General features: G+C 42.8%; 1 protein-coding gene across 2 annotated transcripts in view; it reads left to right on the top strand.

Moving 5' to 3' along the window:
• ZCCHC17 (zinc finger CCHC-type containing 17) overlaps positions 1-23,028 on the top strand; it is a 61,883-nt gene that overhangs the window by 22,469 nt on the left and 16,386 nt on the right. For both annotated transcript variants that reach the window (XM_047871458.1, XM_047871459.1), the window contains 4 exons: positions 7,857-7,957; positions 9,831-9,922; positions 17,973-18,073; positions 19,838-19,983. In XM_047871458.1, the coding sequence (XP_047727414.1) occupies positions 7,857-7,957; positions 9,831-9,922; positions 17,973-18,073; positions 19,838-19,983 (440 nt within the window). The remainder of the gene's footprint in view (positions 1-7,856; positions 7,958-9,830; positions 9,923-17,972; positions 18,074-19,837; positions 19,984-23,028) is intronic.

The raw sequence follows: 23,028 nt of genomic DNA, 5'->3' as shown, positions 1-23,028 counted from the left end.
GCGGCATCATGACCTGAGCCAAAGTCAGACCCCTAACTGACTGAGCCACCCAGGTACCCTAACCTTGTTTATTTTAATTAATTTAAATTTAAACTTAAAACAGCAACATGATGGGACACCTGGGTGGCTCAGTCAGTTAAGCATTTGACTTCCGCTCAGGTCATGATCTAGAGGTGCATGAGTTCGAGCCCTGCTTCAGGCTCCACGCTGACTGTGCACAGCCTGCTTGGGATTCTTTCTCTCCCATGCCTCCCCCATTGTTCGTACGTGTCCGCGCTCTCTCTCTCTCAAAATAAGAAATTTTAAAAAGAAAGTGAAATGGAATAAATATTTAAAAAAAACCCAGCAACATGGCTAGTGACTATCATAGTGTCAGTGCAGCTTTTTATGACGTTCTTTTTTTTTCTACTATCCTTTGCCCCACTAGCACATGAGATTTGGGGATCAGATTGTTCAACATTTTTTCCTAATGTTTATTTATTTTTGAAGGGGAGGGGAGGGACAGAGAGAGAATCCCAAGCAGGCTCAGCCTTGTCAGCATGGAGCCTGACCTGGGGCTCGATCTCCTGAACTGCGAGATCATGACCTGAGCCGAAATCAAGAGTCGGATGCTTAACCGACTGAGCCACCCACGCGCCCCCAGTGTTATACTTTTTGTTTGTTTGTTTTTAAGTTTATTTATTGTGTGTGGGAGAGAGGGAGAGAGAACACCAAGCAGGCTCTACACTGTCAGCATGGAGCCCAGCACAGAGCTAAACTCACAAACTGGGAGATCGTAACCTGAGCCAAAACCAGGAGTTGGACACTTAACCAACTGAGCCACCCAGGCGCTTCCCAATGTTACACTTTAAAATGTCCTGCTTATGGTAGAAGCTCAAATATTTTTCGCAATGAAATCAGTGTGGCAAATAATTATTGACTTCCATTACCTGGCCACTATGTTAGGTGTGAACACAGAGATAAGAGATAAGAAAACATAGTCCCTCCTGCCCTACTGTTGGTAGTCTAGAGATACGAACAAATTACAATGTAGCGCAACGATATAAGTGAGGTTGTGGTTATCCACTGAGCTGTGAGATATCCACCTGAGGAATAGTGGCTGTTCAATACATTTTATTAAATGAATACATTAATTCTAGTTCCAGCCCCACCATTTACTGGCTTTTGACTTCAAGTTGCTTTGGACTTGAGCCTTAGTTTCCTTATCTGTGAAATGGGAATGATGTGCCTGTTTTAGAGTTTCTTATCTGTCAGGATCATGTCTTGTCCTTGAATCCACAGTTGCCTGTAATATTGTGGATGTTTTGTAACTATTTGAATGAATTCATGATCCCAACAAGATAAAGGATATGAAAGCACTTTAACTTATGGGTTTACATTATAATCATAAACCATTGATTGGAGATAAGTTATTTGAAAATTCTAGAAAGGGAATTCATATCCCCCAAAGATAAAGGAGACCTTTTATTTTGACAGATTTTGGCTGCAGCTGTTTTCTAATGGTTTGTACTTTTCACCTCTTTCCTTTATTGCCAGTGGAAGTTGTGAAAGAAATTAAGGTTGAACAATGCATTTGGGAGAATATTTTCAAGGGAACACTAATAGGCTTACTCCTTTTTTTTTTTTTTTTTTTAATATGGTGATTGAGATGCTAGCTCTTTCCAAGTTGTCAGAATTTTTTTTTTCCTTCTTTTACCAGCATCTACTCAGATGGGATTCATTCTGTTCAAGTGTCATGTTGGGTTTACTGAACATGATGATGGACTTGATATGCCCTTTGGGCATTTATGGCTTCATGTCAGAAATCCAGGCACAGACGACTTCCGAACAACTCCCTTCCATGTAGACTGACAAGCAGAGCATACTTGTTTCTGTTCATTTCGGAGCGTATGCTAAAGCAGAATTAGATGCGTTTCTACTACTTGTTTCTACTCTTTCTTTTTTTTTTAATTGAAAAGATAGCACAGATCATTAATAATAAATGGAGAAATATCAGTATGCTATAGAAGACCTGACAGACTCATAGTTCTTTTTTTTTTAAGCTTATTTATTCATTTTGAAATGAGAGAGAGAGAGAAAGAGCATGCGTGCATGTGTGGGTGAGAGCAGGAGAGGAACAGAGAGAGGGAGAATCCCAAGCAGGCTCCATGCTCATCGCAGAGCCTAGACACGGGGCTCATGACCCGTGAGATCCCATGACCGTGAGATCATGACCTGAGCCAAAGTCAAGAGTTGGCTGCTTAACCCACTGAGCTACTACCCAGGTGCCCCACAGACTCATATTTGAATTGCAGTTCTTTCTTTATCAGCTTTGTGACCTTGGCCAGTATACTTCTACAGTATTTTCTCATGTGAACCTATGTCACAGGGTTGATCTAAGGAGGAAATGAACAAGTGAATATACTGTGTATAGTGAGGTATCACAGCACAGGGTGAGGGGGACCTCAAGGGTGTTATTTGGTGCCCTCTACTATATCACTTAATCCAGCTGTTGGTGGCTTATGTGGTTAGCAGTGAAACACCTCCCAAGAATGTAGACTGGCTTCTGAGAATGAAACCTAGTGATGGATTCCCCCACACAGAGGATGGGGTTAGCCATGGATAGAAATATACCAGGCAATTGGCTATAAATCTGTGACCAGAGAGATGAGAGCACTCAAGACTTTGACAAGATAATTTGGGTGTGATTCCAGGGAAAAAGGATTGGAATGAAATTATAACTCAGGAGACTGAAATCTAATTGACTATCATTCTATGTAGGGGGAGATTATTTGAGCAGGTGGGGGTTGTCAGCCTGGAATATAGTAAAAGAAAGTCCGAGAATCTGAAGATAGCAGTGTTTGTCTTACCTTATTTAGGGCAGAAATGAATCTGATGCCAGGAACTGGAGAGAGATGGATTCTTTTATGAGGAAATGATAAGTCCATTAAACTTTTGTGGACTGTAAACCTATCTTAAAACATGTATCTCCTTTTTGTTCTGATTCTGTGTTGAAGCAGTTTCCAATCACTTATCTAATTTTTTAGGTATTTGATACTGGAGCAGTGGTGGGTAGTTTATGACATGAGAACTAAGAATAAACAAAATATGTCCTCTGTTGTAAATTGATAAACTGGTGAATTGTGTCTATCCCTGTACCAATCACTAAGTTGACAATCTGGTTAATATATTTTAGTACATAAACATTTGTATGCTGAAGACTCCTACATATATTTGTATCTTCAGTTCATACACATCCTCTGAACTTTGATAGACTTACATATCCAACTGCCCACCTGACATCTGCATTCAAGACCGACAGCTAGACCATTTCCCTTGTTTAATTCACCCCATAAGCTTTTGGTAATAAGCCATTAATGTCTCAACTATAAAAATCCTGCACCTTAGCATAGCTTTTTATATTCCTCTTTAGTCTGAGTCTATATGAGACATAGTTTTATTTTGGTCATAGTACACATATCATTTTTCATTTTGCTTTTAAGATATTTATGATTAAAAATATTGCACGCTGGGGTGCCTGGTTGGCTCAGTCAGTTCAGCGTCGGACTTGGGCTCAGGTCGTGATCCCATGGTTTGTGAGTTGAAGCCTCACGTGAGGCTCCACGCTGACGGTGCAGAGCCTGCTTGAGATTCTGTCTCTCTGTCTCTCTCTCTCTCTCTCTGTCTCTCTCTCTCTGTCTCTCTCAAAATAAACTTAAAAAAATAAAAATACCGCATGCTTAGTATAGAAAATTAAGGGGGAAATTTTTTTAAGTTTATTTATTTTTATTTTTTAATGTTTATTTGTTTTTGAGAGAGAGAGTGCAAGTGGAGGAGGGGCAGAGAGAGGGGGACAGAGGATCTGAAGCAGGTTCTGTGCTGACAGCAGAGAGCCTGATGTGGGGCTCGAGCTCACAAACGGTGAGATCATGACTTGAGCCAAAGTCATATGCTTAACTGACTGAGCCACCCAGGGGCCTTAAGTTTATTTAGTTAGTTTATTTTATTTATTTATTTTGAGAGAGAGCGAGAGAGAGAAAGCACGTGCATGTGGGTGGAGGAGGGGCAGAGGAAGAGAGAGAATCACAAGCAGGCCCTGCACCATCACTGTCAGCTATCAGCACAGAGCCCAATGCAGGGCTCCGACTCATGGACCGTGAGATCAGGAACTGAGCTGAAATCAAGAATTGGGTGCTCAACCAGCTGAGCCACCTAGGCGCCCCAAAGAGGAAAACTGTAAAGGAATTATATGATACCATTACCACACAGAGACAGGTGCTATTAACATTTTGGTATATTTATTAATCACATGTACATAAAATTTGACATACTGAGATTAAGATTATACTGTCTATATGTACATTGTAGCTTTTTACACTTAGTGAACCTTAAACATTTCTCCATTGTTTAACATACTTTTGTAAACATTTAAATGACATTATTCTGTCATTCAGATGTACCACATAATTGTTTTAAGTTGTTTTCAATTTTTCACTACTAATACTTTGAGAAATACCTTATTGAACCAGGAGAGATGCCTGGACCAAAAAATATCCTACTTTGGGATCAGAGGGGAGGACAAATGGTTAGTGCCATTATTTCCTTGTTTGTGGTACAGACCTTCTGTTTTAGGAAAGGGGGGAAAAAAATCTCTCAAGTATTATTAGGTTCAACATTAATTTCCTTCATAACTTTCATTAACAGAGGAAAGAAGTAAATTTTAACATGAGAGGAGAGTTGCAAAAAATGTCAAAAGGAAAGGTTTCCCTTTCCCTCAGATCATCTGGGTTTCCCCTCTAGACTTCCCAATTAGGCAGCTCTGCCCATTACACCATCATGGGGGAAAAAACACAGCTTCACAAACTTTATCCGATTTGGAGGTTACGTGATGTGTCTAAAATTAAAAACATAAGAACGTATAAGATGTATATAACACATTTTGGAGGCCCCAGAGTTCTTCATAGGCTATCAACCTCCAGAATGAGTCGACATAGGTAGGTGAGACCCAGTGACGGTGGTCAGAGCAAGCAGGGACTTCCAGTAGGAGCTCTAAGCAGAGGCCAGGTGCTTCGAATTACAGGTGTGTGCCTGCCGTGCCGATGACTGTGGGCACACACATGTGCAAGACAGCTTGAGAGAGAGAATACAGGCTAATAATTCCCCCAGAAAACTTAAAGAAGGACAGTCATTTTAGACGTAACTCTTTGACTTACCGGTTTTTTCTCTAGTTTACATTCCTGGTTTATGTTCATTGAAAATAATTGTATATTGTATCTATTTCCCCCAGAATAGAGACAATTTTCTTTATTGAAACACTTGAAAATAAAGAAAAAAATGAACGTGTAATCTTGTACACTAGTATAATCGTTGTTACAGCATTTTGGATCATTCTGACTTTTAAAATCTTTTTGAAGCATTTGTAGTCATACTGTATACAATTTTGTGTTGTATTTTGTTATTTACATGGGGAAATGCTGGTTGTTTTCAGTGCTCGACACAGAGTCGGCAATCAGATGTTTGCTTACTAAAGAATGAATTATGGATATATTTTTACATCATCTTTTGAGCAACATTTTTAATGGACCATTCAATGGCTGTACCACAGTTGACTTAACCATTGCTCTGTTGTTGAATATTAGGTTGTTTCTAATTTTTTTGTCTTATAAATACATGAGTATTTTTATGTATGTCACTTTTCCTGATGCATATCACTTTTTCTGTGTATATGATTACTTCCTTTGGACAGATTCCCAGAAGTGATTATGGGTCAAATTAATTTAGTCAGAACTCTTGGTTGCAAGGGACAGAAACAGTTGAGAAATGTTTTGACTCTTCCCATTGGGATGTGCAGGATAAATCTGGCTTCCCTAGGGCTCTATCAGGTGCTGAGATTACACCCTGAGGGCTTGGTCTCTTACCTTTGGTCACATCTTGCCACCTGGTGGTTAATATGGGCATTGGTAAATTTTTGTAGTTCGTAATCCCAACATCTTGAAAAAGATGAATTGATTTAGCTAATGTCTCGTGTCTATCCCTGAACCAATCAGTTACTGTGGCTGGCTGGGTGAAGCATCTTGATTGACTAAGCTTGTGTCATGTGTCCATAGTTGGGGGTTGTGTCAGCTTCAACCAAATCACATGAACTGACCAGATTTATTTTAGAAAGCAGGGAAGGTGATGTTGATTAATGCTTTAATAACTTTTTCCATAAAAATCTGAAGTTGATCTCAGAGGCATGAGTTCCAGCCCCACATTGGGTGTAGAGATTGTAAATAAATAAAAACTTTTTAAAAATCTGAAATTGTCTAACAAAAAAAAAAAAAAAAAGAAAATAGGGAAGGTGGTTCTCCCAGGAAAGGAGTTTGGACAGACAGGAAAAGGATATCTATTACAAATATCTTATTAAATTATTTAATGACTATTATTTAACTTTTAATTTTTTTTAATGTTTATTTTTGAGAGAGAGTACGTGCGCACTCGCGTATGAGTGGGAGAGGGGCAGAGAGAGAGGGAGACAAAGGATCTGAAGCAGGGTCTGCATTAACAGCAGAGAGCCCGATGTAGGGCTTGAACTCACAAACCATGAGATCAGGACCTGAGCCAAAGTTGGACGCTTAACCACCTGAGCCATCCAGGTGCCCCTAACTTTTAACAAATTTTATTAAATATTTTTACCACTCTTGATAGTGATTGCTAAATGATTTCTAACATTTTATACTAGCCCTAGCAATATTTCTTACTTGACTATGCTCTCACCAGTGGGTATTGTTATTTTCTAAATATTTTGCTAATTTAATAGGTTAAAAATAGCACCTTGTTTAGATTTTTTTTCACTTATTTCTCATAATTATTTTCCATAATTGTAAATTAAATGGCTGCTTACTTTTCCATTTGGTTGATTTACCATGGTTTACCAAGCTAATCATTTAGGTTGCCTTATAGGTTTTTAAAAACTTTTCTAGATAATAATACTGCAGGTATTTTTCCATACCCATAGGTCTTTTGCCTTTATTGGGTTTTCTCTTTTGGAAAAATTCTAATGATGATATTTGTGCATCAAAGGTAAAAACATCTTGATGCCCTTGCTTTCAGAGACTTTCATTGACTTGTGTTTTTACTAGTGTAAGTGTGGTTATTGTATCACATGTTTGCTAACATTGAGCATTATTTTTTTAATTTATTTTTAAAAATGTATATTTAAAAAAAAATTTTTTTTTTAACGTTTGTTTATTTTTGAGACAGAGAGAGACAGAGCATGAACAGGGGAGGGTCAGAGAGAGGGAGACACAAAATCTGAAACAGGCTCCAGGCTCTGAGCTGTCAGCACAGAGCCCGACGCGGGGCTCGAACTCACGGACCGCGAGATCGTGACCTGAGCCAAAGTCGGCCGCTCAACCGACTGAGCCACCCAGGCGCCCCAAAAATGTATATTTTTGAGAGAGAAAGAGAGTGTGTGTGTCTGTGTGTGTGTGTGTGTGTGTGTGTGTGTGTGTGTGTGCATGCAAGTCGGGGAGTGTGTGTGTGTGCATGCAAGTCGGGGAGGGGCAGAGAGAGAGAGGACAGAAGATCCAAAGCGGGCTCTGTGCTGACAGCAGACAGCTCAATGTGGGACTCGAACTCAAAAACCTCGAGATCATGACCTGAGCTGAGGTTGGACCCTTAACCGACTGAGCCACTCAAGCGCCCCTGAGCGTTATTTTTAAAGAATATTTGTTGATTAGCTACAAAACATGATCCCACATCATCTTAATTTAAAGTTTTAAATTAACAGACATTTTGCAATGAATTCTCCACTCCCATTTTCTCCTTAACCTTGTTATTTAGAGTATAAATACCAGATATACCCTGTGCTTTACTTCATTTCCTCTTGTGCCCAGGTTTGGTCCATCGAACTCACATGTCCTCCTGTCGCGTGGATAAGCCCTCTGAGATAGTAGATGTCGGGGACAAAGTGTGGGTGAAGCTTATTGGCCGAGAGGTAAGGTTCTGTGCAACTTTCATGTGGTGAGAAGGAATGAAGGAAAACTAGGGGCAAGATGGTAAATGTGTATATGTTATTAACTGTGGCTGATGATCTTATTTTTGAATCCTGCCGCTGAATTCTGTCCTGAATTGAAACCTTCTGGCCCGCTGTCCTGTAAACTCAGAAGGAACGTGGCGTAAACTGTAATAAGAGTGGTGCAATAAGTACACATTTACAAGACTTTCCTCCCTGAAATTTATGCAAATGGCCGGTGGCAAGAAAAAATAAAAACAGAAAAGAAAAGAACCAAAAAGAGAGAAGGCAGCTTAATTGCTGGGACGAGTCTTTATCAAACTTCAGAGAACAGCTGCCAGGTACACTTCAGTTTGGACCCAAACAAGGGCAGACACAGAGTTTACCATTATTGATCCTAACACCTGGCACCATGCAGTGTGAGGGAAGTGAGAAAAGTCTGAAGGACCCTGTTAACAGCAACTCCCTTGAGGGCATGTGGGCTGCGGGTGTGGGCAGCCTACAGGAGAAATGTGATCAGACGCTGAGACCTCCACCAGAGAACGGCCGGGGCAGATAGGGCTGAAAGAGACGCCATTCAATAATGTTTGAGTGCTTCCATGTACTAGTCTGAGGGATATAAGAGCGAAGCAGACATAGGTGACTTCAGCTGTTATGGAGCTTATACAGAATGTAACTGGAAGACACAAACATTAAAATGAGCAAGCATATGTATAAAATAATTGTAAGTTAGGGGTGCCTGGGTGGCTTAGGATCTGAGCCCTCTTCAGATCCTCTGTTCCACTGCCACCCCTCCCCTGCTTGCACGTGTGTGCTCTCTCTGTCTCTCAAATAAATATAAGCATTTTTTTAAAAATTGGAAGTTCTAATAAGTGCTGTAATGGGCTCAGGCAGCGTCAGAGGTAGATTTAGTGGTCAGGCACAGGCTCTCTGAGGAAATGACACATGAGGTGAGACCTAAAGGGAAAGGCAGTGGCCACGTGAGAAGCTGGGATAAGCATGTTCTAGGCCAGGAGAGCAGCTGATGCAAAGACCCTGAAATGGAGAAGGGCTGCAAGGGTTGGAGGGAGCAAAAGAAGACCAATGTAGGGGCGCCTGGGTGGCTCAGTCGGTTAAGCGGCCGACTTCAGCTCAGGTCACGATCTCGCGATCCGTGAGTTTGAGCCCCGCGTCGGGCTCTGGGCTGATGGCGCCTGGAGCCTGCTTCCGATTCTGTGTCTCCCTCTCTCTCTGCCCCTCCCCCGTTCATGCTCTCTCTCTGTCTCAAAAATAAATAAAACGTTAAAAAAATTTTTTTTTCAAAAGAAGACCAATGTGGCTAACAATCACCTTCCTGTTTAAAAATGCTCTAAAAATCAATAAATAAAAATTTTTAAACAAGAAAGAAAGAAAGAGAGAGAGAGAGAGAGAAAGAAAGAAAGAAAGAAAGAAAGAAAGAAAAGAAAGATGCTCTAGACCAAGTCCAAAGGAGGATCTAGTCTAGTCTGGAATGTTTCAGAAACCCATTCTGGGCTCATGGATCTCTGAACTAATCATTATGCTGAACTTGAAAAATGGCTTTTATTTTTCTGCCTGGCTACCTCCACAGGCCTTGAATTTCTGAGCAGCCATTTCTGTCTTTCCTCCCCAGAGGAACAAAAATAAGGTAAAAACTACTTCCTACAGTTATTCTGCCACAAGATCTATTTATTCTCATTAGTACTCCCAGTGTTCCCAGTACAGGACCTCAACCATTAGAGGAGCTCGGTGTTTGTTATGATGATAAAAGCTTTGATTCTTAGTTAGATAATTGTAGATCAGCAGTCTAAATGATGTACTCTTAACTTTTGGTGACTTTGCCTTTTGTCTTTTACAGATGAAAAATGATAGGATAAAAGTGTCCCTCTCCATGAAAGTCGTCAACCAAGGGACTGGGAAAGACCTTGACCCCAACAACGTTATCATTGAGTAGGTAAAAGGTTTGGAAAGGCTAAAATCCTTCTGCTTCTCAAACTAAAGAATGCTGTAGTGAATCAGACTGACCTGGGAACTCTACCATATATAGTCTCTGATATTGAGGAGTTAAGTAGCCTTGGTGATATTTGGATTTAGAGGTCTAAAGTGTAGGTCACACTGTGCTGTGTAGAGTTCGAGGATGGAATGCTAACATGCCAAGCTCCTAGCCCAGAAGTGCTCCATCAGTGGTTTTGTTTCCTTCCCCTTATTCTTTCTGCATTAGCCCTTTAACCAGTCAGCCAACAAGCATTCATGAAGCACCTGTTCCTTGTGTCCTAGCACTGGGGCTCAAAGAAGACAGAGACCATGTGGGAGGGTAGGGTAATCTAGAAGCAACACATCTTGGGATAACTGTGTTCTGAACACCACATCTTAGTTTTATTGGCTCTTCGGACCTTTCATTTAGGAATGGAAGATTTGCTATCCATGTAGGCTAATGTCTGGTGATACAGGGGAATTTGCTATCTGTCTCAAAGTCTTTCCTGAATATATGCCAGTGGGATTTCTGATTAGAGGTTCCTAGTTCCCTCAGGTTCCCTGAAGGGTTTATGAACTGTTTCCAGTATTTCAGAAAGCCAGCCAAATCATGCATTTACCTTCAGGTTAACCATACGTTAGAGCACCTGGGTGGTTCAGTTGGTTGAATGTCTGACTCTTGATTTTGGCTCAGGTCCTGATCCTAGGGTTGTGGGATTGAGCCCTGCATCAGGCTCTGCGCTGATCTTGGTGCCTACTTGGGGTTCTCTCTCTCTCTTCCTCTGCCCCTCTACCCCACTCGCACACACGCTCTCTCTAAAGAAAAAAAAAACATTATTTTATTGCTTTTGATATTGTTAAAATAGCACATTGTTTATCTCAGGCTAATCAGGTGCTCTCAGTGGAGTTATGTTATTGATTAATTTAAAAAATAAGAAAAAAATGTTTGTGTGGGATCTTGGTGGGGAAAAGTTTGGAAACCTGTGTTTATAGTTCTAAGCAAAATCAGTTTGATGTTTATTTTGGAGAGAGAGAGACACACAGAGCACGAGTGGGGGAGGGGCAGAAAGAGAGGGAGACACAGAATCTGAAGCAGGCTCCACGCTCCAAGCTGTCAACACAGAGCCCCATGTGGGGCTTGAACTCACGAACTATGAGATCATGACCTGAGCTGAAGTCAGATGCTTAACCAACTGAGCCACCCACCCACACGTCCCATAAGCAAAATCAGTTTGGATACATAAGAGTTTTACCTAAAAGGGAAGGAATTGATTTTTATTGGATACATACTATGTGCCGGGCATTATGCAAGGCAGTTTACATACATTTGTGTATCTGATTCTCATAATAACCTCCAAATGGGTATTATCTTCATTTTACTTTTTATTCCTAGTTGTGGGGGGGCGGGGTGTTTTTTTTTTTAAGATTTTATTTTTAAGCAATCTCCGCACCTATTGTGGGGCTTGAACTTACAACCCTGAGATCAAGAGTCACATGCTCCATTGACTGAGCCAGCCTGGTGCCCCTGGATTCCTAACTTTGAACATAATGCTTGGTGATAAATAATTTGCCTGTAGTTAGTAGCAAATTATAGTGGGTCAAGGACCTGAATCTAGGTTTCCTTGACATTAAGGCTAATGCCTGTTTTTGACACATGATGCTTCTAGCTGTTGCATGTGACTTAAGAGTTTTTCCATATTTCTATAGTTTTGTCTCCAAATATTGACATTTGTAAGTCTGATTATTGACAGAATACTTTCTGGTTACAGTAGAAATGTTTTATAACTCAGAGCTCAGTAAGGTTATTTTAAGTTTGGCATTTACTTGGTTTTGGGGGTGTCCATGTTTCTGTGTGTAGGCTATTTCTAGTAATAACCAAGTGGCCGAACAGTAACTTGTAAACTATTTCTAGAATTGCATCCAGGAAAGAAGCATGGTATAGTGGAATGATAAGAGGTTTTAGAGTTCTACGTAAAGCAGAAAGAGTCCTAGTTCTGCTCTAAGCTGATGTATGGCCTTGAACAGACCACCTTGAGTCTCTGAACCTCAGCTTCTTCACTATCAGTTGGAGAGAATGATACCTACATCTCAGAAATGATGGAATGATCTCGATACAGTCTTGTTTGTAAAGAGCCAGATTAGCATCTAGTTTACAGTAGAAACTTGACAGATGGTGGCTACTTGTAGTTATTGGGGTTTTTAAAAAATTTTTTTAATGTTTATTTATTTTTGAGAAAGAGAGAGAGTGTGAGCAGAGTAAGGGCAGAGAGAGAGGGAGACAGAATCCGAAGCAGGCTCCAGGCTCTGCACTGTCAGCACAGAACCTGATGTGGGGCTCGAACTCATGAAAGAGATCATGACCTGAGCCAAAGTCAGATGCTCAACGGACTGAGCCACCCAGGCACCCCTCTTTAATCTTGTTTAATCTTTATTTTTGAGACAGAGACAGAGTGAGAGCAGGGAAGGGACAGAGAGAGAGGGAGACACAGAATCTGAAGTAGGCTCCAGGCTCTGAGCTGACAGCACAGAGCCCAATGCAGGGCTCGAACTCACAAGCCGTGAGATCATGACCTGAGCTGACGTCCGCCAATCAAGTGCCTGAGCCACCCAGGCACCCCATTGTAGTTATTGTTTTCAAAGATCTCCTTTTTCTCTGTGGTTAGCACACCTTTTCTTTTGAAAGAATATGTAAGACCCAGGAGAACAGGGGTTGCACCTCTTTCTTATCTCCCATCGTGCCTGATGCGTATCGCTCATTTAGCTGGGGCTTTCTTTTACTCATTTATTCAACAATTATCTTAGAGGTTCGTGTTCTACATTAGGTGCAGTGGCAATACCAAGGTTTCTGCCTAAGGGCCTTAGGGCCTAGTGTAATGAGATCATTATGCAAATAACTTTAATAGAAGGCAAGTGGGATAAATGCCAAAAGAATGGATTAAAGGAAGAATTCTAGGAATTAGCTTAAAGAGGACAAGTTAGTTTCAGTCCCTGACGGTTAGAAGAGAGGTTGCATTTGAGCTAGGTCTAGAAGAATGGATACAATTTTGTCAGGCAGCAGGGAAGGGAGTGCTATTCCATATAGAAGAAAGGGGTTAAGGAAAGGCATGAGACAGGAAAACACAGGGCACATTTGGGAGTCTTGTTTAAGAAAAGAGGGGGGTCCAGCCACTCTGGAAGCAGTATGGAGGTTCCTCAAAAAATTAAAAATAGAACTACCCTACGACCCAGCAATTGCACTACTAGGCATTTATCCATGGGATACAGGTGTGCTGTTTCGAAGGGACACATGCACCCCAATGTTTATAGCAACACTATCGACAATAGCCAAAGTATGGAAAGAGTCCAAATGTGCATTGATGGATATATGTGGATATATATGGATATATGTGATACACACACACACACACACACACACACACACAAAATGGAGTATTACTCAGCAATCAAAAAGAATGAAATCTTGCCATTTGCAACTTCATGGATGGAACTAGAGTGTATTATGCTAAGCGAAATTAGTCAGAGAAAGACAAATATCATATGACTTCACTCATATGAGGACTTTAAGACACAGAACAGATGAACATAAGGGAAGGGAAGCAAAAATAATATAGAAGCGGAGGGGGACAAAGAGACTCTCAAATATGGAGAACAAACAGAGGGTTACTGGAGGGATTGTGGGAGGGGGGATGGGCTAAATGGGTGAGGGGCACTAAGGAATCTACACCTGAAATCATTGTTGCACTAGATGCTAACTAATTTGGATGTAAATTAAAAAAAAAGAGGGGGGGTGTGGTCAAGGTCTAGAATGTAGGGCTTAAAAGGTATGTTGGGGTCAGATTGTAGAGAGCTTTGACTTGACTATCAGCCAAAGAGTAGTATTAATTTTCTTAAAGCCTTTGAGGAGGAGTAGAGGCACCTGATCAGATTAATCTCCCCTCATGTCCCATTCTCTAACCTTGCCTTCTTATGCTCAGTGTCCTCATGCTGTCTCCAGCCACCCAGTCTGTCAGCTGCCTTTTGTTTTTCATCAATATATGTCTTACATTTCGTCCCTTCAGTCCCAGAGTGTTAAAGTGAATCTGTAAGTGGAAAGGGTGAAAGACAGTTTCCAGGTAGGTTTAGCCAGTATAGCATAGTCTTTTAGAGGAGTATTTATGGGGGACAGCTGCGTGGGTCAGTCTGTTAAGCATCTGACTCTTGATTTTGGCTCAGGTCGTGATCACACGGTTTGTGAGTTTGAGCCCCGCGTGGGGCTCCGCACTGACCGTGCAGAACCTACTCGAGATTCTCTCTCTCTCTCCCTCTCTGCCCCTCCGCTCATGCCTTCTCTCTCTCTCAAAATAAATAAATAAACTTAAAAAAAAAAAAGTATTTATGGTTCACCACTGTAGTTACCCATGTGTATGTCTCCCTCTGCTGCTAGTCTGTTAGCTCCTTGAGGAGAAGGACCATGTTCTGTCATTTTAACGTACTTACTCATATCCCTAGTACTCGCACCGATGCCTACCACTTAATAGTTGAACTGAAAAAAAGAAAGTTTAATTCAACTATGTGCACTGGATGGATTGGAGGAGGAAACTTGGAGGCAGGGAGACCCGTGAGGGGATTATTACCATTTAGATGTGATGTAGTTAGAAGCCTAAAGCAGCGCGATGACAGCACAGAAAGGGAGATGTGGTAAATGACACGTTTGTTGAATTGAGTATTAAGTGGGACTTAACGTTTGGCTTGTAGTATGTTAGGACCCACAGAATATTGGAATTGATTATAATGAGGATTTGTTTAAGCTGCAGCTCATAATCACTTGAAACTCAGCTCTGCAGATAAGGACACCTGAACGCCATGAAGTGTGTGACTTTCTCAAGTTATGTCCCCAAGATCCTGCCCTGGTTTTTAAGAAAAATGAGTTTTATTGTGGGAAGAATACTTACCATGAGATCTACCCTCTTAACAAAATCTTAAGTGTACTTATGGTATTGTTTACTAGGTACGGTGTTGTACAGCAGGGCTCTAGAACTTAGTTCATCTTGTTTAACTGAAACTTTATGCCTCTTGACAAGTAACTCCCATTTCTCTCTCTACTCACCTCACCTCACCTTTTTTTTTTTTTTTTTTAAATAAGTGTTTATCCATTTTTGAGACAGAAAGTGTGAGTGGGGAAGGGCAGGGGAGGCAGAGCTTCCAAAGCGGGCTCTGTGCTGAGATCTTGCATGGAGATCTGCGTAGAGATCTTGATGCGGGGCTCAAACTTATGAACCATGAGATCATGACTGAAGTCATGACGCTCAACCAACTGAGCCACCCGGGCACCCGTTTTTGTTTTTGTTTTTTTAAAGATTTTATTTTTTTAAGTAATCCCCACACCCAGCATGGGGCTTGAACTCACAACCCCGAGCTCAAGAGTCACATGCTCCACCCACTAAGCCAGCCAGGTGTCCCCTCACCTTGATTTCTGTAACTCAAGCTTTACTCTTTGAAAGGACCCTCTCCCATGACCCATGCTAGACAGTGACCCCCCTGTTCTTTGAGTAAGATTATCCTAGGGCAAAAGCTGGGGATTTGAGCAGACATTTTCAGAACTTATGACGCTTGTCTGCACTGTCCCACTAGGTAGCCACTAAGTTACGTATGGTTATTTAAATGTAAATTAAAATTAAATAAAATTTATGGGGCGCCTGGGTGGCGCAGTCGGTTAAGCGTCCAACTTCAGCCAGGTCACGATCTCGCGGTCCGGGAGTTCGAGCCCCGCGTCAGGCTCTGGGCTGATGGCTCAGAGCCTGGAGCCTGTTTCCGATTCTGTGTCTCCCTCTCTCTCTGCCCCTCCCCTGTTCATGCTCTGTCTCTCTCTGTTGCAAAAATAAATAAACGTTGAAAAAAAAAATAAAAAAAAATTAAATTTAGTAGCTAATTTGTCAGTTACACTAACCACATTTTAAGTGCTCATTGGCCACAGAGATAAATATTAGTCAGCAGTACAGACATAAACCTGGAGAACTTGTCCATCATTGCATTCTGTGGGACAGCGGTGTATGCTAGAGAACATGCTTGCTGTTCAGATATCGGGAAAAGTAAGACATGGACTTTATCTTTGAAGTCCTGCTCGGGGTAGGAGGGTGAGCCAAAATGTAAACAAATGTAACAAAATGATCAGAGAGTAAACCGGTGTGGGAGCACAGAAGAGTCATTAACTCTGCCTGTGGTAGCAGGGAACATGTTAGAGAAGATGTGTGTGAGCTGAACTGAAGAATGACCAGGACAGAATACGGAGTATCTCGGTCTTTTCTGTTTCCTCTCTTGAGCCTGCGTATCCCATGAAACTGTGAACTAAAATATGTGAGGTGGGCAGTTTTGTTCTGCTTTGATATGGTCACCCTGCATTTCTCTGGGTGAGGGGGTGTTTTTGGCAAAATATTTCTGGTTTTGCTGGACTCTCTAGAGACCTGGAGAGTAGTTGGAAAAGCTTAGGTGAAGTCAGTGTTCAAAGTTAAAGAGGTTTAGGTAAAGAAAAAACATTTGGGGTCAAGACCACAGAAATTTCAGCATTCACTCATTGATGTGGTCGCTTGCTAAGCCTTGGGCTAAGGGGCTGGGAGAACAAAGACAAGTAACGTGTTGTAGAAAGGGCTCACAGTCCAGAGAAGAAACGTCAGGGGATCAGGCTATAAAGTGTGATGTGTGCTGGGACTGAAGTGTTTTTGACTACAGTTTGAGTTTGAAAGAAAGAGTGATCGAGGGTAACACTCTGCGATCGAACATTCCTGAGTACCCACTCTGTGCAGGTACTGTGTGTTACAGTAAAGGTCAAAGAAAGCCATGACGGCTGGTAGGAGTGTAATTGGTAAATGCCACGGAAAACCGGCCGGCAGTGTCTGCTACGGCTGATGCCCTACAGCCCAGTATACTGTTCCTCTGCTCCCTGGAAGTAGGCATTTCCCAACAGAAATGCGTATATATCTGTTCACTGAAAGACGTGCTAGAAAGTTCACAGAAGCACTGTTCCTGATAGAGACTACTCACATACCTCTCGACAGCTAAATACTTTGCAGCAGTGAGAATTGGTGACGCATAAGTGCACACAGCAATACAGGTGAATCTCCCAAACAAGTGAGAGAAGTCAAACAGAGAAGCATCCCTACTCTAGGATTCCCTTCACATAATTTACAAAAATCCATGAAACTATGCTGTTAGAAATGAGAGTAGCGGTTACCCTTGGGGGAGGCATGGTGACTAGCGGGGCTTTGGAGGTGCTGGCCACCTTCGGTTTCCTTGTCTGAATCCTGGTTTCCTAGGTGTGTTCAGATCGTGAAAGCCGGTCAAGCTGTATGCTTATGAACGCCTTTTTGCACATATACCTTAGTAGTACCTTTAGAACTTTTAAGAAGCGCTACAGGAATGTGAACAAAGAGATGAATTCTGGCTGAGGGCTCGGGAGAAGACCTGATAGAAGGAGAGATGGTCATTGACTGAGCCTTGAGATGTTCGGGGGTGGCGAGGTGGGAGGAGAGAGGGGAGGCAGCATTTCAGGGGGAGGGAACTGCCCAGGTGAGGGCAGCGAACCATCTGGAGAAGGCAAACTAAACCTGTTTGGCTAGAGCATCTCGTACAAGTAAAGAAGGGGCCAGAGAAGCAGGTTAGAGCCAGACTGGGAAAGGCCTCAAGCACCAAAGTAAGGGATTTGGACCTGATTTTTTAGGAAGCCTTTGGAGGTCTTTTAAACCCCAGGAGTGACCTTGTCAGGGTTATAGGGGGCTTAGTGAGGTGAGTAATCACAGCTTTAACCTCTGTGCTTCGGTGAGCTGAAGTTGTCTCATTCATAATTATTAATTCAGAGCCTGTCCTGAATGAAAAAAATCATCTGTTTCATGGCGCTGCTTTCACTGCTTGTCTCCTCATGCACGACGCTTTTCCTTCTTTTTTCCTTCCACCTGCCAAAAAACAAAACAAAAAATCAGTATACGGCATTACCTTCTAGTATCTCTGGCACATCTCTTAAGAGGGCCGTCAGTCAGTGTCCTTTTCGTTACAGGCAGGAAGAGAGGCGGAGGCGGTCCTTCCAGGATTACACTGGGCAGAAGATCACCCTCGAGGCTGTCCTGAACACCACCTGCAAGAAGTGTGGCTGTAAAGGTAAGGTGAAGCCTCTGCCGTGCCAGTCCTCCTCTCCTTGTGATGGCCCCTTACTGGATGCGGGAGGCCGCCTGGTTTGCGTGTGGCTCACCCTGCTTTTTAGTCTGGCGATGGCCTCACCTGCTCCTGCTGTTATTCCCACTAGACTCTCACCAGAGTTCGTGCTCTTCCTGTTTCCTTTTCGGAATGCTGGCCCCGCTGAATACTATACTGTCACCCCGCTCCCCCTCTTCACGGCTGATGCCCTGTCCAGGCAAGGTCCCCATGTACTACGCCAGGAGGAGGGAGAGTGTTGGATTATGGTGCGCACCGTAAAGTTTTACCTCCAAGGACCATTATTATTCTGCAGAAACGAAGTGACTTGGAAATATATTCCTCAAGGATCCAAGTCAAACCCTTTCTTGCTCCCTTCTTTATCTCTTTAACTTCAGACTTCCAAATACAGTACCCTTTGAGTAATAAAGAACACAGGCTGGCCTCTTCCTTGAAGCTGCCTCCTCAGGTTTCTTCTAGTCTTACTCGGGTGTTAAAGAGCTCACTCAGCCTGACTTCCCTCTCCGGAGCTATCATGAGAGGGACTGCCAGCATCTCATTTCAGAGTGACCTCAATTTGTCACCCCATCTCCCTTGCCTTCCTTTTACCCTTCCCTCTTGAATTTTCTATAGCAGATTTGTGCCCCGATTGTTGTGGTGGGGTTTAAGCCCCTACTTACCATTAATGTAGAGGGAGGAAGGGAAAAATAAAATTGAAAGAATACCTCCTCAGGGGAATTGTGGGAACAGTCCAGGTATTTGGAAAACTTAATGCTGTATTCCCCTTGCAGGCACCATCCAGCTTCTGGATTCAGAGTTGCAGAGTAGTTGACACAGAGCTTTTTGATGATCTCATGGGATCATCTGTGCCCCCGAAACAGGGTCTGTAGCAAGCTTGGACAAAACCAGCTCCGTGGCAGCTGTTAAAGGGCCCCCTGACAGCACATTAGGCTCCGGGGGAGTGGGGTTCTCTTACCTTCGGTTTGCGTCCTCCAGGTGTTACGTGGGGCAGAGAATATAACACGCGGAATTGGGCCCAGTCAGCAGAGACCCAAGGTGGTCGGTCTTGGTGCAGCCCGAAGAGCACAGCGCAGGGAGGCAGGAACCTGGGGTAACTTTCAGCTCCGCTGCTCTCTTTGTGACGTTGAGCTACTTCTCTACTCTGGGCCTTTATATCCTCTGCACATGCGGTATTGGATTTGATGAGCTCTAAGGCCCTTGCCAGACCTGACTGACTGGATGTTGAGTGCCCCCAGGCGACTGCCTGTCTCAGTGTGTTAGCTCGGAGGCGAATGCCACCTTCCTGCCGGCTGCCTGAGAGCTGTCTTCCTGTAGGGCTTGGCCTGCCACTCAGCTCCCTCTGCTAAGCATTCTCTCTGGAGCAGCCTTTGGATGTCAGGAGTAAGTTCCAAATAGATCTTCAAAAATAACTAAGCCCCATTGCTAGTGGAAGGAAGCACAGACCTGCTTCCTCATCTCCTTTGCCACGTCCACAGGAGTGCCAGTGGTTCCCCCGGCTCTAGGACCAGATGCTGGCCTGACTCTGGCTGCGTGAGCGATGCCATCTTGAGGTGCCAGAAAAATCTGCTCTGAACCCAGCAGCCGCTCTGAGCGAACTCAGTCATACCTCCTGGACCAGCTAGCCCCTTTCAGGAGCCTCTGGGGAAGGTCCACATGCTGAGCGGAGAGGCTGCTTCTCCCCTCCTTACCTCTTCTGCCTCTCCTCTGCAGGCCACTTTGCAAAGGATTGTTTTATGCAACCAGGAGGGACCAAATATTCTCTGATACCAGATGAGGAAGAGGAGAAGGAAGAGGCAAAGTCAGCAGAGTTTGAGAAGCCTGACCCCACGAGGAATTCTTCTAGAAAAAGAAAGAAGGTGAGTGCTGTCTTTCATTTTATTTACCATACATTTTTGAGTTGTAAAATGAAAATGTACCTTCTGCAGAAATTTTAGAAATCCCGAAAAACATAAAGAATGTTATGATCTCCTGTAATCTTTTTGCTGGGTAATGATAAATAGATAGCTACATCTACATTTAAACACAGAATGATGGTCGTACTCAGTGTAGTTTATATTCTACTTGTTTCATTATACTTATCAAAATCATTTTTTTGTATTTTTAAGTGTTCTTCAAACACTTGATTTGAGAGCCACATATGATACTCTACCCTATGTCTGTATGATGGCTTATTTAATAATTTTTCTATGGTTGGATATTTTATTACTTCTAACGTAAACCTTTGGCCACATCTCTTAATGTTTTCTTTGGATGAATTCCTAAATAAGATTACTGAGTTAAGGCCTTGAGGCTCTTGATACATTGTATCACATTGTCTTTCCAGATCCTACTTAACCTTTCAGTGCTAGGTAAGAGATCCTGTCTCACTGAGTTCTGTCTCCCATGTACTACTTACCACAGAACAATTCATAAAACAGACACTATTGTGGTGCAGGAAGAACCAGTTCATTTGTCACATGCCACACAGAGAGGGAACGAAAAAAAACTATGCTGTGATTTGGTAAGGAAATAGTTGTTCTCATATTGTTTAATAATTTTCTAATTGTGGCCAGTTATTGGGTTTTGGTTTTGGTTTTGGTTTTGGTTTTGGTTTTGGTTTTGGTTTTGGTTTTGGTTTTTCACAGCTTCAGCAAGCTTTTGTGGAGTGGTCTTTTTGTTCCAGGTAATACAACCCTAGGAATACAAAAACTGCCCTCAGTGGCATTACTTACAAATTAGGTATTACTTCCTTTTTGTAGGTGAGGAAAAGGTCTATTGTACCATTGTAAGAGTTAGTCAAGTGTATGAATAATATAATTCACTGACCTGCATATTTTCTCCATGGGTGATCACATCCCTCCTAAGACTTTAACTGCCTTGATGCCTCCCGCATCCCTAACTACTATCCCATGGGTAGCTCAAACTTGGGCTCGGAGTCCATCAGACCCAGGTTTGAGGCCCTCTGTGCTGCATACCACCTGTGTGGCTTTGGGCTAACTTCACTTCCTTAATTTTCAACGTAGGATTTTTGTGCTCCTTGATGACAGTGTTCTTTGCAAACGGATGCCCCAGCTCTCCAAAATAGATAGATAGCACTGACAGGTGCTCAATTAATGTTGGCTGTCATGACTAACATTCTTCTTCGGCCCTCCTCCCTACACACGCGCGCGCGCACACACACACACGACCCACCACTATAGAAACAACCCAAATCCCTTGTTTCTGTCCTTCCATCTTGTATTACTTGTTTTGTTTTTTTTTTTAATTTTTTTTTTAACGTTTTTATTTATTTTTGAGACAGAGAGAGACAGAGCATGAACGGGGGAGAGTCAGAGAGAGAGGGAGGCTGAGAATCTGAAACAGGCTCCAGGCTCTGAGCTGTCAGCACAGAGCCCGACGCGGGGCTCGAACCCACGAACTGCAAGATCGTGACCTGAGCTGAAGTCGGACGCTCAGCCGACTGAGCCACCCAGGCGCCCCTTGTATTACTTGTTTTAATGACAGCAGTAACCTGCCAAAAAGAAACCACCGTGTCATTTAATTTCCTCTCCTTTCCATCCCACATCTAGTCAGTCACCAAGTCCTGTCGGTGGCACCTTCCAAATATTCAGTTCTCCTTCTTTCTCCCGCTGCCTCTGCCACGTGCGCATTCCCTCCCGGCTCTCACAGCCTAGGGAGATTTTATTTGCCCTTCGCCTCTTAGTTCCAAGTTCCCAGGCTTAGGTCTAGACATCTGATTTTTTTTTAAGCGTCTCCTTATTTCCCTCACTGCTTGATTCTTTTCATTATTATGCTTTTTTGCCCTGTGCTTTCACTCTCAATAATGGGGTGCTCCGAGGTTGTCCTGTTACTCCCTCTTCTATTCTCTACCTCCTCCCTGGGTAATCTCACCCCATCCTGTGGTTTTGAATCCTATTTATATGCTAATAATCCCCAATTAAGTATTTGTATCCTTATTTTTATCTAGATCTGTAATTCTGTCCCTGACTTTTTCTTTGGAACTTTACATTTGGAAATCCAGCTGTCCAGGGCCATCTGGGCAGCTCAGTCAATTAAGCATAGACTCTTAATTTCAGCTCAGGTCATGATCTCATGGTTCATGGGTCCGAGCCCCACATCAGGCTCTGTGCTGACAGCGGATCCTGCTTGGGATTCTCTCTCTCCATCTCCCTCTGCCCCTCTCCTACCCTCTTCCTCTTTCTCTCAGAATAAATACACTTAAAAAAAAATTTAACTGCCCACTTAACATCTCCATCTAATTGTCAAGTTTGCATCAGGCTTAACATACCCCAAAACTCTTTTTTTATTTATTTGGGGGGTGGGGCACAAGTGAGCAAGGGGCAGAGAGAGAGAGACAGTCCCACAAGGGGCAGAGAAAAAGAGAGAGAGGAGCCGGGCTCACCCAAAGCAGGGCTCAAGCTCATCCGAAACAGGGCTCATACTCACCCGAAGTGGGGCTCGTGCTTACCTGATGTGGGACTCCAACTCAGGAACCGTGAGATTGTGACCTGAGTCGAAGTCAGGTGCTTAACGACTGAGCCGCCCAGGCGCCCCACCCCAAAACTCTTGTATTTTCTACCCAGAGCTGCTCTTTCCGCATTCTGCCCTATCTCCGTGAATAGATCACCACTCACCGAGTTCCTCAAGGCAAAATCTGCAGCCTTTGGATTTGGTGTTAATGTTGTTTTCTTTAAATTGTGGTAAAATATCCATTACATAAATTTTACCATCTTCACCATTTAAAAAACTTTTTTTTTTTTTAAGTTTTATTAAGTAATCTCTACACCCAGTGTGGGGCTCGAACTCAGGACCCCGAGATCAAGAGTCACATGCTCTTGCCACTTTGCCAGCCAGGCGCCCACCGCCTTAGCCATGTTTAAGCGTCCAGTTCTTTGGCATTAAGTGCAGATGGTTGTCCTCAC

This window comes from Prionailurus viverrinus, chromosome C1 (genome assembly GCF_022837055.1).
Source record: "Prionailurus viverrinus isolate Anna chromosome C1, UM_Priviv_1.0, whole genome shotgun sequence".
NCBI lineage: Eukaryota > Metazoa > Chordata > Mammalia > Carnivora > Felidae > Prionailurus > Prionailurus viverrinus.
Note: the sequence above shows the minus strand (reverse complement) of the source record. Positions and strands in the feature narration are given on the sequence as shown.